The 19,385-nt window shown below is 41.2% G+C and overlaps 2 protein-coding genes across 6 annotated transcripts in view; both read right to left on the bottom strand.

The window, feature by feature from the left end:
• Positions 1–7,801, bottom strand: part of STK17A (serine/threonine kinase 17a) — a 28,710-nt gene extending 20,909 nt beyond the window's left edge. The window contains exon 1 of the mRNA XM_074890491.1: positions 7,451–7,801. Coding sequence (XP_074746592.1) covers positions 7,451–7,638 — 188 coding nt within the window. The 5' untranslated portion in view covers positions 7,639–7,801. The remainder of the gene's footprint in view (positions 1–7,450) is intronic.
• Positions 7,802–13,973: 6,172 nt separating this feature from the next.
• The window catches only part of HECW1 (HECT, C2 and WW domain containing E3 ubiquitin protein ligase 1), a 270,071-nt gene continuing 264,659 nt past the window's right edge, over positions 13,974–19,385 (bottom strand). For all 5 annotated transcript variants that reach the window (XM_074890150.1, XM_074890071.1, XM_074890307.1 and 2 more), the window contains one exon: positions 13,974–19,133. In XM_074890150.1, the coding sequence (XP_074746251.1) occupies positions 19,022–19,133 (112 nt within the window). In that variant the 3' untranslated portion in view covers positions 13,974–19,021. The remainder of the gene's footprint in view (positions 19,134–19,385) is intronic.

Below are 19,385 nucleotides of genomic sequence, written 5' to 3'. Positions count from 1 at the left end.
TACGCTTTCTATGACTATGTCACAATAACCTAGCTATTGTTTTCTGAAGTATCGCACCATTGTCAAGGCAACAGCAACTAGCACTCTTATTGAATAACTGCTCAAAATCCTGCTCCATTTGCCATGCAATATCCAGACTCTGCTCTGCATTTTCAAAGATGGCACTTTGTATTTTCACTGTGATGTCTCAGATGGTAACAGCCATTTTTTTATTTAACAATTCTCAAAATCCTTTCTTCTTTGTCTTACTGTATAAATAAGGAACATGGATGATTAAAAAAAAAAAAATTAAGCAGCTTGGCCAAGATAAAGCTTTCTAACAAAACTCCTGCAACAATAATGTCGATACAAACACTTGCTGGGCAGAACTGAGCATAGTGCTTAACCCATGTTAATGAGCGTCACTTCTGACAAAACACACAACTGATGAGTTATGCGAAAACCACACTGCAGCACTAAGGTCAGAAGACTTCCCCCACAGCATTTTGGACTGAAGTGTCTGCTCTAAACTTCCTTGCAATAGAGTCCCATGTCACCTGCTCCACTCAGTTCCATTCACACAGTACTGATTTTTAGACTGAAAAGGTCTGTTAATATTTGTAAGCTAATACAATGATGAATTCCTATACTTTGAAGTACAGCAATTTTTTTTTAGTTCTTACCATACAGGTAATGTTCATCACAACTATCTTTTTTATTTGTATGTAAAATTTTCTTACAAGCCTGTAGGAATAGCTTGGAGATCTTTATTTTGGTTCTTAACTTATTATAGGGTTGCTGAAACCAAAATAAGAGTCCTCATCTGGTTTGGAATACACTTACATGAGTTTTGCCTCTTCTGTCTCCAAGCTGAAGTTCACAGAATTAACTAACTCGGCTCATGTCAAAGTTTTCATGCTCAACTCCCAACCTGCTGGCAGACTGCTATCCATGAAATGTAACTGCTAAAAGTTGTGGTCAGCTTGCTTTTAATTGGCATTTGTTTCAAAATTACCCAGTCTAAATAAATGAAGTCAAATAAGCACCCACAAAGTGGGTGGCATTTGTTTCAAAATTACCCAGTCTAAATGAATGAAGTCAAATAAGCACCCACAAAGTGGGTATTTGCTAGGCAATCTCACTAAAATAATCAGACATGTAACCGCTGATACAGCCACAGTTATTCCTCTAGGAATAATATTTTGCATAAGCACACATGATCTACAGCACAATATGTATTAAGACTAGATCAGAGCACAGCCCAGATGTCTGTGAAGGCAGACGAACAGTAAGAATATGCTTTCAATGTCTTGAATCCTATCTGTTTGGAGAAAGTTCTTAATTACCAATACATACATTAAGACAACATTATAGTTTTGCAAATGCACGAAAACAGTATTATAGGATTTTGTAGCACTAGGAAGGCGTGGTTAAAAGATCACTACAAAACGCGTTAATAACAGAGTTATCACAGAACACCACAGGAGGAATAGACACCTAAAGGCTAACAACCTGCTAGGGTATTCCAGATGAAGACATACATCTATATGAGTCATGTGCAATATAAAAGCTATGCATTTATCAAAAGTGTTAAAATCCTCGCTTAAGTTTTTAGCACCAAAACCAACTCAGGAAAAAAACCTAGCAACTGTGCTGGTAAGAAAAAAAACCCCAACAGATAGAAATAAATTGAGAAACTAACAGATAAGCCCTTTAACAGCAAGTTATTTTAATACCTGGTAGACACTAAGCCTTTATACCAAAAATCTATAGACCCCTGAGTTCAGTCTTCTCTGTTTTCCCTAAATAGTCTCTGAATGCACAGTTTCCCTCTGGCTGAATGTCACCTTAGCGCACAGTCAAAAGCTTTTAATTCCAGCACCTAGAGAAGGACCTGGAGAAAGTAGTTTAGGAAAGTTTGAAACCTCTCTAATACAGCTTTCAAGAAGCACTGTGTTGTTTTGAATTACATGCAAACTCTATCTAAAAGCAAGTTAATTAGTCCAATGAGTACAGTGTTACTGATTCATCAGACATTAGTCACTATGGAAATAAAACAGTATTCACAGGGCAGCAAGAAACAGCAAGAGCCACCACTGTGTGTGGCCACCATGTCCTGTTCAGCTGAGCTGGCCTGAAGCCTGATAGGTGACGTAATTAAAAGGACAGGTTACACGGGAGTTCAGCCGACTGACAAATACGAATTCTTCGGTGTTTAAGACCAAGAATCCTGCCCACATTCTTTACAGTTATACCTATAATTAGAGCTATTATAACTACTGTCTGTAGAACTCATCTTTTCCAAATGCAAGCCCCCCCCCCGCCAATCAAACTTGACAGACCTGATGTTTATAGCTAATAGAACTAATCACTGTGAAGCAATCTAGATTCATGTCTGAGAATTTCAGAGCTAAGATCCAAAGATACCATCCACTGTATGGTTAAGCCAAAAGACAAATTTGTAAAGAATTTCTTTTTGATATACACTGAATAGTAGGCAAGACAGATATAAACAAGCTTTCCCACAAGGTATACATTGCATAGACTTTATTTTGCTTTTGTTATAATTCTGCTTTTCAGAAGTCCTTATATAAAAAAAAAAAAAATCTATTAAATAGTGAAAATAGTATTAGATCAGAGCATTGCTAGTTTAGCTGCATTGAGAAGCGCCAGCAGTGAGAACACTGCATTGAAGGAAGTACAATTTTGAAATATTCGATGTGCATTTGCAAAGTTAAAAACCAGTCATCCAAACACAAACAAAAAAGCTTTGAAGGGAGACATGAATAGGAATCTAGAAGCAGTTCTCAGTCCTCACAAGAGTCTCATTCAAGAATTATGATTTAAGATAAATCATATCTGATTACAAAGAAGCTCAATGTCATCTTTTTAGATTGCCAACAGAATTAGCATTGTTTCATCTGGCATACATTATGGCTTAAAGCAAAAGCCTCAAATCACAAATCAAATGTTGAATCAGATAAGCAGGAACATTTATGTCACACCAGTTAATTTTGGTTGTCATAGGCTCAGAGTAACAGGGAACTAACATTCCTTTAATAATTATTTTTAAAGCGACCTATAAAACCCTGTCACTGTGACAAATGCAGGAATAACAGCAGTTTCTGTGAAGGTACTTATTTTTTATAAAGTTCAGAAAACTTGTCTGAGATCCACAAAACTATATGCAATTTATTACATAACTCAGACATTTTTTTTCTGAAGTGTGGGTTTTTTCCCTACAATTTTTTATTTCCAAACAGCAAGGTGTGGAGATTCTATTTCTGATGTTCATGAATAATGAACACATAAATTTATTCTCAAACGGTGGAACCAGCTACTCGCAACTTTTCATTTTCACCTCTCTTCCACGTTCACTTTGTTCCACAACTGTTTCACCCTAGCTGTGCTACTGCAGAGCGCAGCTGAGGACAGAAGAGTGACAGCATATACATTCTTACTGATGCACAAAATTGTACAAGCATCATGTACCACTAAGATGCTTGTCGCTGAAAGCTACCTGGAAAATAAGCAAGTTCATGTTAGAATTTGTGAAAAAAAAAAAATTCCAGACACAGATTATCTGCACATGAAACTACAGCCAGGTTGCTAGTCAGAAACAAAGATTATTTCCTTATTATTCTGTTCAGTCTCCTCAGATGATTAAAATAGTTGTTATTCTTAGTTCTAGGTGAAGAGTGAGCTTGTCTGCTTTAGCAAAAAACTGGCAATGAGGATAATCAGTTGAACTGCACTGGACATACATTTATATGTATGCGCTGCACACAGTTTGCTAGCAGAATATTGCTTATTTTAGAGCAATCATTTAAGGTGACTGTTACCTTCCAGTGAGAGGAAAGCAAGGCTAGTCATTTATGTCTTCCTCCAATCCAGCTCTAGCATCAGTAGCATTATTTTCTGTACACAAATGACTTCCAATACATGCATAGGTTGTTTTACATTAAAAAAAAAAAAAAAGAGTACAATATCAATGAGTTGAAGAATTAACTAACAGTCTAGTAATATTTTGTGTGCAGTTAGGAGGTTTTTGCTGAGATAAAGAGCAAAGCAACTGAATGCAATTATATTAGCCTCTTTAAAGAAGCTCTGGCTAATACAAAATATATTGTTCCCCATTTCACAATTATGGCTTAAGCACAGATGGTAAGGGGAAGAAGAGTTAAGCAATCGGTGTCTTGTCCTCTGCAAAGGTTCCGCTACTCCAAACTAACCTAACTCAAGTTAGCACCATCTGAAAACTCTAAAGTCCGAGTGAGTTGATGAGAAGTGGCACCCTTCAAACATCCATCAGATGAAGATTTGTATGAGAACATCCCAATTTTGAGATAGTAAAATTACTAAGGCTGTGAAGACTAGCCCAAAACTTCATCTATTAAAACATTTCATTAAAAACACCTGCCATTTCCATGTCACCCTAAGCAACTTTAAATAATTTCCTTTCCAGAGTAGACATTATAACCAAGTTTTTGGTTTTTCCTAAATTAACCTGTTTTTCCTAGCAGCTATAGACTTGCAAATGGCCTGTTCAACTACTGAATGAGGCCTTCTGAAGCACATCAGCTTTGCATTCTCAAGGCAGCTTCTTCCCCGTGAGCAGAACTAATGAAGCCTGATATCCTACAGCTTTGCACCCAAGTCCCTCAGGTGACGTTGTGACTAGGTTCCTTCCAGGCTCATCTAGAACTTTCAGCAGTGCTTCCTCCAGGCCTTTCACTTCTAACATGCTACCAGGGGCAGCAGCCCCAGCACCGCCCTTCCCTGCACTGCTAGAACTACACCACCTCAACGTTTTCCCACGTTCCCTCGCTCTTCCCAGCTCCTCCACACGTAGGTGACAAGGGAACAGAGGCCCCAGGTGCTGTGGTGAGTTCAACATGTATGTGTTGACTGACTGGAGCAGAGGCCGAAGAGCACACAAAGCTGCGGAGTTCACGCAGCAGCCCTGCTCTCAGCAACAGTGCTAAATCTGCTTTCTTTTCTCTCCCTGCTGTCAGTTTTAAACTCAATTTATACAAACGTCATTAGTCTCAAAACCTCTACCTAAAGCTCAGCTTTTAAATTGTTTCCCTAATTCTGGGAAGTAGGATGAACAAATACAGAGCGTATAAACATTTTCTATTAGCAAATTCAGCTACCAAATTAGAATTAAAATAGACTATGTTGTGTGCACAAGGGCTGCTTTTCATCTGAGAGAAAAACCTGTCACACCTGGGTGCTAATTTGTCCAAGTCCTTTGTAAAGATAAACTCTACGCATAAGCAGAGACTTAACACACTTTATGAACAGGTAAAAGTCAAACAATTTCTGCTAAGCATACATTATCAATAAAATGACAGAGACAGTTACAAGTGGCAGAGAGACTTTCCATTTACCACCTATGCTTTGTCACAATGAGTTCGCAAAAAATTATTTTTAATGGGAGTACTTGAGCTGAACTATCCACCTTTTAAAAATCAAAATGCAGTAAAAAAGCATTCAAAAGACTGAATAAAACACTAAGCACATATTCAAATGTATAGATTTCTATATTCTAAGAGAGAAGATAGTGAAAACACATGAAGTTGAGGAGAGAAAAAGCTAGTCTGAACCAAAATATGTGTAACTTGCACAAAAACTAGACAGAACAGTCACTTAACTCATTTTAACATAATTTCAAGTGCAAAATCACAACCTTCATGCGAAGGTACTCTTTAAATGTAGTTCTGGTCAAAAATGTCTCCACACAAAAAGCCATGCTGGGATTTACTTATTTAAACTGCAGACTAAGACTTGCTGTAGTACTTAAGTCTTGTTCATAGCATGAAGCTAATCATTTCAGTTGTACTTTTGTGTGCCAGAAGGAAGCTTCATCTAGTCTCTTTTCTGATTAGGCCAATGAATATCATCCAGCTCCAAGAGAAGCTCCCACTCTGACAGAACAGCAAAATATTTTCTGAAAAATCATCTGTTCTTCAAAGAAAAAAACCTGAGCAGCAGTGATACCAGGACATCCTGTGCTACACTGCTCCTACACCTTCTTGACTCTTGCTTAGAACTTAGGCTGGTTTGTAGCCTGCATTTAGCTTCAGTTTCCAGGGCCTGAACATTATGGTCACATCATGGTAAAAAAAAAAAAGCTTTCTCACTTTATGGGATGTCTTTCCCACCTGCTTCCCATGTGCATGTTTTAGGCCACTACGTTTAAACAAGTATTATTCTACTAGTACATCAGAGTTACATCTAGGCAACCTAAAAATTTGTTAGAGGTACTTAGAGCAGCTACATTCATTTGCTTTGAAACTCTTTAGCTCCAAAGCGGCTGTTTATGCTGCTGTCTAAACTGAGCCACACAGCTAGCATAACTTGCAAAAGAACATACACTGAGGAGTGTACCTTGCCATATATCCTGTACTATTCAATCTATTTTATCTGAATACTCTTTAGATAAAGCACATGTGATTGTAAGAATACTGTAATTCTTTTCATAAGTGACATTTTCATACAAAAATTTGGCTTAGTGGTGCTGAAATTCCACATATGTAGCTCCTGAGCTGCAAAAACCTTTTAATGAGACTTTCTGCCTCAAACCTTGCTTGCTATCAGTCAGGTGTTGAAATTATACATCGATTAAACCTCACATGTGGAGTTACTTTCAAACCCAAGTTTTTTAACCAGCTTTTTAATTCTTTGAAAGGTTCCACCATTAGTTTATCCTCAAACATGTGCTACCACAAGCTAGTCTCCTCTAGATTTGTTTTCCCCCATGCCACTGCCTACAAAGTTCAAGAAAAAAACACAACAAACGGGCAGGTTTTGGTCTCCAATGGAGCAACTCTCCACACCGGCTCCCACGGAAGAGCGCGGTATCTTCCCAGCCAGCTTCACAAGGCTGAGGGTGACTTGTTCGCTAGAAGGAGGGACAACCAGCCGCGGCCAGCAGCTGGGGTACAGCTGCGCTAACAGTTGCCCCCCAGCACCCTCTCAGCACCCCCCCTGCACCCCTTGTCTCCCAACCGAGCCGAACAGTGCCCGGCCAGCGCGGCGGGCACGTCCGAGGAGCGGACCCACCGCCGGGAGAGGCCAGCAAAGGATGGCACTGAAGTGACAGGGCAGTGCTCCCCCGCCTCCCCCTTCCTTCCACGAGCCTCTAACTCTGCTCAAGCCGGGCAGCGGAGGAAGGGGCAGCAGGTGAAGCGCCCGGCGCCTGCCGTCACTCGCTGCGGCGAGAGAGAAGAGGCAGAGCGGAGGGAAGGTACCTACCTGCCCCCGGCAGCCAAACGGCAGGTCTCGCCGCGGGCACAAGCCTCGCACTTGGCGCCCCGGGCGAGCGGAACCGGTCGGGGGGGGGGGGGGGGTGGGGGACGACACACGGGGGACGGGACACCTCTCCCCGCCGGCCCTAGCACCCCGGGAACGGGGTGGCAGCTCCAGCCACCGTCCCCCGGCCCTGCGCCTCCCGCAGCGCGCTCACCTGCCCAGCTCCCTGCCGGGGCTGAGGCTGTACCGCTCCTGGAAGGGCTCGGTGCGGATGGGCGTGCGGATCTCCGTCAGGAAGCCGCCTCGCCGCCGGCCTCGCCCGGCAGCGGGCTGAGGTGGCGGCGGTGGTGGCGGCCGGTCACCGCGGGAGCGGTTGGGTGGCGGCTTCTCCTCGGGGCTCATGGCGCGGGGGCTTCTCCCCTCAACGGGGGGACGCCTTGCCTTGCCTTGCCTTCTTCTTCTTCTTCCTCTCGTCTTCTCCCTCCCTCCCGCGCTGCCTCCCCGCCAGCCGCCGCCGCTGGAGGAGGGCGGCGGGCAGCACGCGCCGCGCTGAGGGGACGGAGGGGCGGGGCCCCGCGCGCCGCGCCCCGCCCCCTTTACCGCCTCACCTTGGCGGGCGCCAGGGGCGGGGCGGCGCGCGGCGCCCGGGAGGGACGGGCGGGCAGCGCCACCTGCCGGCGAGCTGCCTGTGTCTGTGGGCGAGGCGGCGGGCGCGGTGGCGGCGGTCCCGCCCACAAAGCGACGAGATTTAAGTATTAATAAAGCTGAGCTGAGTATCGGAGCGACGCGTTGTTGGCTGGCGAGGCACCACCGTTCGCGCTTTTCTTCCCCCGGGAGAACTCGCGCTGTGGGCCCTGAGGGAGCGGAGCGCCAGAAGGGCCTAAAGCCTGAGGTGACGCCCAAGAGCCGGCGCTGAAGGGCATGGCCGTGTGGGGAAAGGGCGCTCAGGCCCGGGGTGGGGACACCGGGATGCAAGGCTGCAGGAAAGCGAGGACAAAAAGGGCAGCTCCGGAGGGGACAAATACACCTGAGCCCACCTGATGACACCTTGGCCTCTGTGGTGTCTAAGCCACAAGCTCCAGTTGAGCCTTTCCCACAGCTGGGGCGCGCTTCGCTCCTCTCCTCCATGCCTGCCTGAGGTGTGTACGAGCTGCCTCCCAGTCATCCGTTTGTCCAGGCCAGTGGAAATTGTCTCACAGATTTGAGAAACGCCAGTACTCACCTCACAAGTCCAGCTTACTTAATGTACACGTTTAAGAGCCCTGCTCTGCGTGGCAGTCATTTATCGAGGCAGTGCATTTGTCTCCATTAAGGGCACAGAATCTCCCTGCCATTGACTGCCAACATCCAGAGCACGAGGGAGAAGAGACTAATGAGGAACCAGGTCAACATACAGAAAAGGATTCAGCCCAAACCTGGGTCAGTGATCAGGGGTGGGAGTACAATTGCTGACAAGGCATTTTTCTGGAATTCCCTCATTCACTCAACACCAAATCCAATTTGCAAAAATATATAGTTTAGGAATAAATTCCAGAACCAGTATATAGAGTAATGGAGAGTTCAAGACTTACAGTATCAATGTGCTTTCCACTCAGAGCGTTGTTTATGCTGTAGAAGGGCCAGACTGCTGAACAATAAAATTTGGATTAAACAAGGGTTAAGAAATTTTTACATCTGAAAGTATGTATCAGAGGCATTTACTACAGACAAAAGGTTGTTGCCTGAAAAGTAGATCGTATCTTAAAAGTATGCTAATCCTAACTGAAGGTTTCAGATACATAATTGTGATATTTTCTACTTCTTTACTTACTTTCACAATCACATTTTCTGGGGGGGGGGGGGGGGGGAGTACAATTACTGATTCTGGAATATGAAGAGACCTCTCTCAAAATACTTTTGAATATTTAAGGTACTCTGGCCATCTTTTAAAATAAATTCGAAGTTTTAGATTCTTAAATGCATTTTAAAATCTAGCAGTTGGTTCTGTATAAAACAAAACATGGGCTTACATTTTTTTCCCCACATATGGTTGTTTAATTCAGATAAGATATATTTTTATCTAACTTATGGAGATTTTTGAGTATATCACTTCTTACTATCTGTATGTAAGTTTATCTACTTCTCTTCCGTAGGGTAGAAAATACCACCAAAGACATCAGAAGTTCAGTGTCTTAATATAACAGGAAGATAGATTTGTTGCATTCTTAAAAAGAATTATTCACAGAACAGGAAGACAATGACAGAAAGAAAAATTGTGCTTTACTCTCTTGAAAACTGACCGAAATAAAATCTTTTCCCACTTTACTATACACTAGCCATAGCACAGACTATGGTTTGCTCTGTTGGACCAGAATATTATGGTGCTGTATAAATTTAAATTTTCCTTGTAGAAAGAATAAACCTAAGTTTTATGAGCCCGTGTGTATTAAACCAGCACTGATCTTAAACACTGCAGCACAAGCTTACATGTGCTATCCACACAGGGAGGAACTTATGTAGATATGATCAGTGCTTGATTTAGAGATAAGCTAACAGACATACCTAGGCCGGTTACTCTCATATCTTACCTACTGAAAAAATATATATGCTTTTTTTCTGTTGTTTGGATATTTGGCTTCAATCACTGAAATATCATTAGCTGTTGTGTGCTCAATTGCACTCAGATGGCATAACAAACATTGATTTCTGCTTGTACAGATAACATCAACTGGTTTAGTTTTCAATATATTTTCTTCTTTTCTGCCAGTAAATTCAAGGAATTTACTCTCATGAGCTGTGTTTGGCCTGCAAGCTAAGAAGCAGGAGGTGAGGTAGAAGACACCACCACAGGTATTCTGTTTAAAAGAATGTCCTTTTCAATTTATGACTGCACGCACTGGAGTGGAAGAGTGATTTCTATTCTGCCCTGAAGAGGTGGATCAAACTTTTGCGTAGGGACATAAATTTTGCTCAGTTTCATCAGTCTGACTCTAGCTTGATCTTCACAGGATGTTCTTCTTCCCAATATGAATGTATTCAGGCAACTTGTACACGATGGAAGTTACCCAAAATAATCATCATCATCATGATCTATTTATAACAGAAAAATGAAATCTAACCATCCGTAGCCCAGCACACATAACTTAAGATTGTTTTTCAGGTGCTAAATTCGTCCTTTCAACTTCCATAATGATAGAAAAACATGACCTTGCATGGCTGGAATTTCTGCAGGCTGCTTATGAAGTTAGTTATTTTGCATTGATGAGCTACTTGTTTCTTGATGTGATTGTTTTATATAGGAGACTCTTCTTTTCCTACATTCTTCACCTGAGGTGTTTCACTCCTGTATTACTCAAATGCTTCTTGTCATCATGTAAAGGCACTTACTTACACGAGAGCGCTGAGTACCCAGCACCACTGAAAACCAGTCCTGCGCTACACATTTGAACAAACTAAGGTTTCTTACCAGCTTCAACAAAAAAAGTGTTACTAATCTTCACTTTTCCAATTTAAGGAAGGAAAGCACAGCACCACTAAGTGGCAGCACTAGGCATCATTACTGCCAGCTTCGCTGAATTATTTTTATATTTGTGAAAGATTTAATATAAACTGCTGCTCATGTCGCAATAATACATAGGCCTCTTTTTTGCTCATAGGGTTTGATTTCATCATTTCCAGGACAGATGAATAAACTTGTGCTCGGAGAATCTAAGAGTAACCTTTCCAAATACTTTCATGGGTTCAGAAAGTTCCATCTGAATGTGAGTTTTACATATATTATAATAACATTAATTTACCAGTTGGAAAATACAACATATGGGTCCCCACGCGTTACACTGGGTGCTCCTCAGATCAGTTTCACAGCTCCTCTGCAGTGCCAAGGTGGTCCCAAACGCTGATTCATCTTTCACAGATTAGGTAGGGTACATTTTACAAAATCCAGGGTGCATTGCTACTTATTTTATGCCTGTGTCCTGAGCATAAAGATAACCTGTTTCAGTTTGTACATTAGGAGGACTGAAATATGTAGCTGAAGCACAATGATGATGTTTGAAAGCCATGTTGTGTGCTTTACATTCCATAGCAGTAGGGGTTAAACTTGAAGGTCCCAGTTCTTTTAATCAATGCACGAATCACTAAAGCTGTTAACTTACAAGCCTAAAGTGGGGAAGTTTATATCCAATTGCCAAAGATGCCAAAGCTGTCAGTAAACATATCCTCACACATTGTTAACAGTGTAATCTTACATAGTAATCTGTATTATTAATTTCAGTCATTCTCAAAAAGTCACTGATCGGATTTAATACTATGACATACCTAAGAGGTACTGAAGTCAAATCACAGCTTGTAACAAAGTTCCTAAGCAGATTCCAGTGCTGCCCCAGCCGCATTCCTGAAAAGCTGTTATCTAAATACGATGACTCCATGTGGCATGCTGGTTAGGTCCCTATACTGCTTTGTCTACAGACTGAAGCATATTAAGTGCTGAAAACAGAAAAATAGGAGCATGTGCAATTTATTTTTGTATGCTGTTTTGATTCTGGAAAACCAGCATTAGGAAATCACACCCAACAAAAGTTCCTCAGCTGCTGTCTGTGGTCCATTTTGAAACTGACTGAACAGATTTTCAGTGTCACACTGCAGAGTGTTCACGGCATTTTTTTTTCTTACAACTGATTAATTTTGTAACTGGGAAAGAAAATAACCCAAACGAGTCTTTTATTTCCATACTGAAAATTTTAAAAGGTGAAGGTACGTCCCTAAAGTGCATTACTCTTCAGAGAAGGAAAGGCAAGTGACCTTAGTGTTACTATTGTTTATCATTGACACAGAAGACTTTCCCATGCAGCTCTGCTATCTTCTTATACCATAGGAGTTAATTATATGAAAGCCTACATGCCAGCAATTCAGGAACAAACATCACTAGTTGCCATCTTTGTGTTCACCAGCGACTTCTATTCAGCCTCAAAGAGCTGTAACATAGCACTGTGGGAATGAGCTTCATTTACACTAGAGTTAAAACAATATAAATGTGCTTTACACCAAAGCCTAATATAAATAAGAATAAGGGCTTGTGTTTCAGATGGAATAATTTTTTTTTTTTTTTCAAATCATAATTCCAGGAGGGTAGGAACTAAACAAACAATGCCACACATTCTTCATTTTGATTTATCAGTGAAAGGTATTTTCAGGCAAAATTGATTTTGAAGGTTACCAGAACTAAATTAAAAAATAATAAGAGTGTGGCTTTGCAGCTCAAGGAGGATTTATGATTAGAAGAGACACAGCGGATCCTTTGTGGCTTTCTTCTCCATTGTTCTCCAGAAATGACAGCTATTGTCCAGTCCGGCCTCTTATACAAGAATGAACGTCAGGCCACAAGTGGATTTATTGTCCATTGTAGCAAAAAAATATGACTTTGCTACCACAGGGTGGGAAGGGATTGTTATTGATTTGTGATATCCTATAGGATTATGGAGTTTTGTTAGCATGCCAAGAAAGACATCTGATGTACGTATGGAGGCTTCAGGCACACTGCTGCTATATTTTAACAGAAATTCAGTAACATGTATCCTAGAACGGGTTCTGGGAAGAGGTGTAGTTCCAGCCACCTAAACGGATCACTGCTGTACAAACTGACACCTCTGATGTACCCTAATGATCAGCAGCTCATCTCACTGCTTTTTAGTAAACATTGATTTTTCCTTCCATGTGAAAAATTCAGAGAAACGTAGCTTAGTATCACAAATGCCCTCTCCCCCACTTCCTCCTCAGACACAGGCACAATCATCACACAAACAAGGTTTGAAGAAGGGCTGCGCTGCGAGACCCGCAGTTCTTGTGCATGTGTGTGGGTGGGTGCTAGTCTTGCCACCAGCACCGTCCCTGCTGCAGGAGAGCCAGCCCCTGCCACGGGCTCGGACCTGTGCTCCTCCACACACGATGGAGCGCAGTACCGACCGCAGAAGGCCTCTTCAGAGTTGTCACAGTCACAGAGTTTCACATTTGCTCCTGATCTGTCTTGTGCAAGATATGCTTACCACTTCTATTGGAGTGTCTTCCATGGATTTACATTTTTCCTGATAAAACCAGCTCCTCGTATTTAGGTTTTCCCATCCTTCATATTGTACCATGATCCCTCATGAGGTGCCGTTTATGTAAGAAAACAGGTATGGTCAGCAAGGTGTCTGCTGACTGTGTATCTGAGGCGTGTTAATCTATCCTGGAATGTGCTAATGAAACACGCCTGAGATATTACAGTGACGAGCAGTAGAGAAATGGGTGTGACGTACTGAGAATGCCAGAGCATCTTGCTATTTATTTGCTGTCAACACTTAATGCAGACCCAGCATATGCTATTAAGAAATCATCTTTGCACTTGCATTTCATACCTATAATGCAGTAATTATACCTAGAAGCGAGGTATGCGTAAGTAGTATATACACCTCTTTTGTCCAGACATTTTCTTATAGCGAGGAATTAGCTCACACGCTTTCAAGGCAGGGCTGGTCTTAGGGTAGTCTAGGAGAGCGTGGGGGCTTTGGTTATGCGCACTTGTGTGGAGAACCTCAAGGTTTAGACATGTACCCTGAAAAACTGAACAAAAGCAGTGGAAGGGTCTGAATGCAATGGTCAGAAAGGATAAGATCGTGGGAGAGCAATTCCTGACATCAGTGGACTTTCGCTAGTGCCAGCTTCCACCCACTCTAGTAAAATACATCCTCTTTGAAGTTATTTGTAATAGACAGTCCACACAATGCCATAACAAAGTGATTTTATTGACATTCCTCTATAGTGATATGGTTGAATAGAAAGCACAGCCTGAGTATCATGTGACATTTTTCTGTCAATAGAAGCAAAATCAGTCCAATAATGAGGACCTTTCCTGCCATTGACTTTACGTAGTCTTTAACAAAAACCGTAACAGACATTTCTGTTAGATAAATCGGAAGCTGCAGGGAATTTGGCTAATGGTACAATATTTACTCTACCTAGTATCTACTATCTACAGGCATCTGTTTTTCTACCAGAACAAAGGAACTACATGACTCACTAGAGAGAAAGTAACAATCCAATCTTTTGGACCTTGTGATAACTGGAAAACCTATCCCAGATTTAGTATATTGCAGTAATTTTTCTTTTAGTAACGAACACTGAGGTACAGCAAGAATAATAATAAAAAAGCACCGCATTTGTTGTAGAAAGATCTGTTGGTCTGCATTTGACTGAAAGTGTTTAATCTTGACTGGGAAGCCCTATTAATATTACTTTGGAGACAGGGCAAATAATTATTATTTCAACAGAAATTAAACAAATCTCCAGTCAAATTTGTTCTTCTGGAATTCCATAGACTGTCACAGGATTAATAGCGAAGGATGAGTTTAACTCGTCCTCTGTGTGTGTATATATTTGATTTTCATGTCCAAATTCAGTATCCTGCTGTTTTCAAGTAGAGGTATGTCAACTATTTGTTACATTGAAACTAGAACAACAAAACACAAACCCACAAACACTCCCCCTCCCCACAGGCCATCTCTCAGACTAGACTACAAACTCAAACCTTAGCTACAGTTCATTGAAAAGTTCACGGGTACTTGAACAAACTGGGTGAAAAAATCCTCTGTGTCAGACCTGTACAAAACTCATGATTTCTCCGTTAGATGGTAGATGTAGTTTGGACCACTCACTTCTTGCCTTCTGATAGCCAGGGATCTCCCTAGAACATAAAAGTAAGTTCTGAATATGCACAGCCACATGACTGAAACTGAACGCTCATGTAACGTACTGCAGACTGAAGTGACAGCATTTGTAAGGTTTAGACCTGACGCAATTAACAGTAAGGTACGATTGGTTGTACTGGATCAAATCCTGCATAGCTTCAGTGGTTGAACAGTCGGTGAGACTACTTCAAGGTGGAAGACCTACTGATGATTTAAAATATCTATTTTCATTCTCATATCTTCAGCTTAATGCTAGTGTGGCAACAGGATTTCATAAACAGAAATACCCCTTTCCCTCCCCCTACCATTAACACCATCACAACAATCACTTCAAGAGAGATGGGCCCTCTGAAACCAAACGTACAATTCACCAATATTCATTGCTCCTATTGAAAACTGCAATTCACAAGCACTGTCAGATTGCCTATTCAATTTTTCACTTGCATTTTAAAATCTATTGATGTTAATGTCATATCTTAATCTAGCCACCACCACGTTTAAAGGGAACTGAGGTGAAAGAGCCGAACAGATTATTTCACTTTAAATCTCCTCTATGGAATATCTTCTAGTCTTTCCTGTGGGAAAACAATGAAACCAGAAATTCTGTAATTAACAATCAGTGTTTTACAAATGAAAATGCAGACCTGGGGAGCGCACAGATGATTATATGAGTAACAGCACTTGAATCGAAAGGTGAACAAGGAAGGGTATATGCCTTGCATATGTGTAACAACAACAAAGTCAATTAATTGCATAATGGGCAGGTTAAATAACAGGTCAAGGGAGATGGGTTCCTCCCTCTCTCCTGTTAGCACCATTCACTGCCTCACTTTAACATTACGGTGCCACTTAGATGCATGGCTTCCCCTCCACTCCAGACTGGATTCTGCCCATGCTATGACGCAACGAATGGAGAAATGCACTGTGAAGCGTCGATCCGGATATCCTAGAGATGGTGTCAGTGTTTGAAAACCTATTGGGGTAGGGCATTTGGGAAGAGAGAAGGATAGGGCTGGAATGGCAGAATGCAAGAAAAGCAGAGTATGGCATCTTCTTTCCCTTTGTTTTTATGAAAATAATCAACTGTCTTCCTCTATTCCTGGCTTTAGATCCAAAAAAACCTTGCAAGGAAATCTGCATGACCTTGTTACTTTGATGTCATCACAGTCACCTAACAAAGCAACCTTTTAAAAATACTAGGGTGTGCGCTTGAAAGACAGCTTGGACCAAGGATTTTGATGGGAAGTAGCTGGCTATGCTGTATGTTTCCCAGAGCAGGAACACACGAGGTGCTCAAGATGGCATGTGCCAAATGTGGAGATGCATAACACCTAATCTAGTTTAGTGTGTGCCGGGTGCCAGAACATGTTGTGAAGAAGAATTTCAGGAGAAAGCCTTCCTTGTTTCAATCAGTGGGGTTTGATGCTGTCTCTGAAATACAAACATCTTCTATTATGCTACAAAAAATAGTTTCACTTTTTCTTAATAAAATATAATTTTAAAATACTTAAAAAATGTAACTATACAATATTGTAAAGATTGGATTTTTTTTTTAAACTTTTTTACTATGTTAATGAGACAGCTCTTGATGCACTATTTTCCTTGGCCAAACGTGGACCAACCAGTTGGATACTTCTCTTTCTTTTCTTCTATTGTCAGAAGACATCCAACATTTGACATAGTGCAGGTAACTCTGTAACATCACCAGGAATAAAGCAAGAACCATAAGGAATCACTGGATTTTGGGGCCCAGTGGTGAAGAGGCAGAAATTGGATACATTGGAAGCTTTCATTGTTCAGTCTCTCCTGGTGTGACTTACTCTGATGTAATTCATGTGCACGTGACAGACGCCCTCAGAAAAAAGTTAAGATTTCCATTATCTCTACTGCGCAGTGGCTCATGTGGAATAGATGCCCGAGAGCTTGTTTGTGGAAATAATAAGCATCATTTTCGGTGTCTGGTACAATGAAGCTGGCCTGTAGCTGCAAGCCTCTGTATGCAACTGTAATACAAGTACTCAATAAGAATAATAATGTACTATAAAACAGATTCTCAGTAAAAGCCATACAGTAAATTAGTATAAAAGTGGCTGAAATGTCACAGAAATTGAACGAATGGGGCAATTTCAATATCCCAAATATTTTATGTATCATTAACAAAAGCTACTATTTCTGCTTAGAAACATGTTCTTGGGTCCATCACCTTTCAAATACCTATTGACCTAAGAATCAAAGCAGGAGAATGATCTAAAACTCTCAGAATGCAGTTTTTCAAGTGCGATGAGTTTCTGTATAGCCACCATAAAAATATGTGGGAAAGCAGGGTCCAATTCTTTTCTCTGGAGAGAAAACTTACAGGAATTAGATGTGTCAGACATCGAACTGATCTCCTGATTTTACAGTTTTCTGAAGCACAGCTAACACAAAACTACCAGTAACAAGCCCCCAAGGGGGTGTGGTATTTCACGTGAGCTGCTAGACATTATGATGTTACCTTCTCACTTACCTTCACTCACCATTCACAAGTCTCTCACTTCATATTTCATGCATCCTTTAACATATCTGGTGTCAGAAGATACTTTGTATTTCCTTTTCCCAGTTAAGACAAACACTTTCAATCTGAGATTAGTCTCGGAAAACAAGGGCAGCAAAGATTAATAAATAGAACACAATCAGAGCAGTGAGGTTGTCTGTAACAGCCTCAGCAAAATCCATCTGAAGACAAGCGTACTGCTGTTTTCCTTTCATTCCCTGGCTTCAGAGGTGGAATGCAAAGTACCCCAAACTGAAGAGGGTTATGTCTGCATTAACAAGAGCTAGGTCTTTAGTTTAGTGGTACCTAACATGACTGGAGGGCCTTTGGGTTTACTCCAAGAGGAAGTGCAACAAAGTCTTAACCCAAAGAGAGTTACAGTCCCCTTCATCCCTGACAAGCACCCTCATTCACTGCAGCTTCTCATTTAATAGACCCTAGACTAAAACCGTCTGTCTACAACCACTCTTGAGGTTATAGAGATTTCCAGTGAAGAAGAAAAGAAAAACGACAGGACCAAAACCAGCCCCCAGCAACCATAGATTAGCCCAGCCTGACGGAAAATAAATGGCTTCTGACACAGGGGATGGGATTGTCTAGACTTCTCCTTTGGAAAGGAGCATTTTAAACATCAGAAAACAAAGATCTGGTAAACAGAACCCAAGGGTATTCATAAGAGTAGAACATTCTTCTTATTTCCCCTTTTCCTTGTCATATACAACACTAAGGTAAGGGAGCCTTGTCCTTTATGCTACATAATAAAACATCCTTCTTGAGCGTGCACAACCTTGTGCTTCTTGTGTGGTAAACATTACAATGGAGATGCCCCTCCCAATATCTCTGAAGTGTAAGTTCTCTCCAGTACTGGCAAGTAACAATCATAACAATCGCTGTTATGCTTTGCATTGCGTTACAGGTGGTTTTTTTAGTTTTTGAAGGTCTTATCTGCACCATGTGTCTGGGCCAGTTCCAGCTGATGCAACTGATGTGGATCATGAGTTCGTATATAAAAATTTCAGTTTTGCTCATAGGTGTCTCTCAGATGGACAATACATACAGGGAAAACAAGGATGGATGAAGATATATTTGACCAGCTCCTAGTACTGGATTCAACGGTTAAGAAGTAAGATGGGCTGTGAACTGATTTAGAAGATGTGGGCATATAAAAGCTTGGAATGCTCGATGAGGTTTTTTTATTTTTTAATCAACGTAGGTGGAAGTAAACATTTATTAACATTTGGTCAAGTGTAGTGTAACTTGCATTTGTATTTTCATTGTTATTAATGGAGGTATGTAGAGATATACAGAAACCTTGAGACAGTTGTTTTTCTATTGCATACAGACTAGCAGTCCATTGGAAACAGAGGATGAAAGCATGAAGGTTAGATCTTAGAGGGCAGCAGTTCTTCATGCACAGCTTTTGTTAATCTTGATTTTTTTGTTTGTTTGTTTTGTTTTCAAAAATAAAAACATGGGAAACCAAGATCAAATGATGGTGGACAGGAAAGGTGACATCATCAGCCAGAAAAACACCAGAAGTGCCTGAACCCCCTCATTCAAGTCCAAAGGTGCTAGTTTCTTCAACAGCTGTCAGCAGCTTTTCATACAGCATAGAATATGAGGGGTAAGGTGGAAGATCCAAACGGTTGAAACATGTGTGTGCCCTGCAAAAGGAAAATATGCTACGTGTTAAGTTTAACCTAAATAACTTGAGAATATAAGAATTGAGAAAACAAGTTCCCACTGAGACTCAAGACATTCAAGTTCAGTCAAGAGAGCTAAAAAGAAATTCTAACTATAAAACACTTAAATACCACCAAACTCTGAGGTACTGAAATGCACATGCACATACACATGAATACTTCAAATAGAAGACTCAAGCTAAGTATCAACATCATTCTCTGCTATCCCTGCAT

Source organism: Strix uralensis, chromosome 1 (genome assembly GCF_047716275.1).
Source record: "Strix uralensis isolate ZFMK-TIS-50842 chromosome 1, bStrUra1, whole genome shotgun sequence".
NCBI lineage: Eukaryota > Metazoa > Chordata > Aves > Strigiformes > Strigidae > Strix > Strix uralensis.
This window is presented reverse-complemented; position numbering and strand designations above follow the sequence as displayed.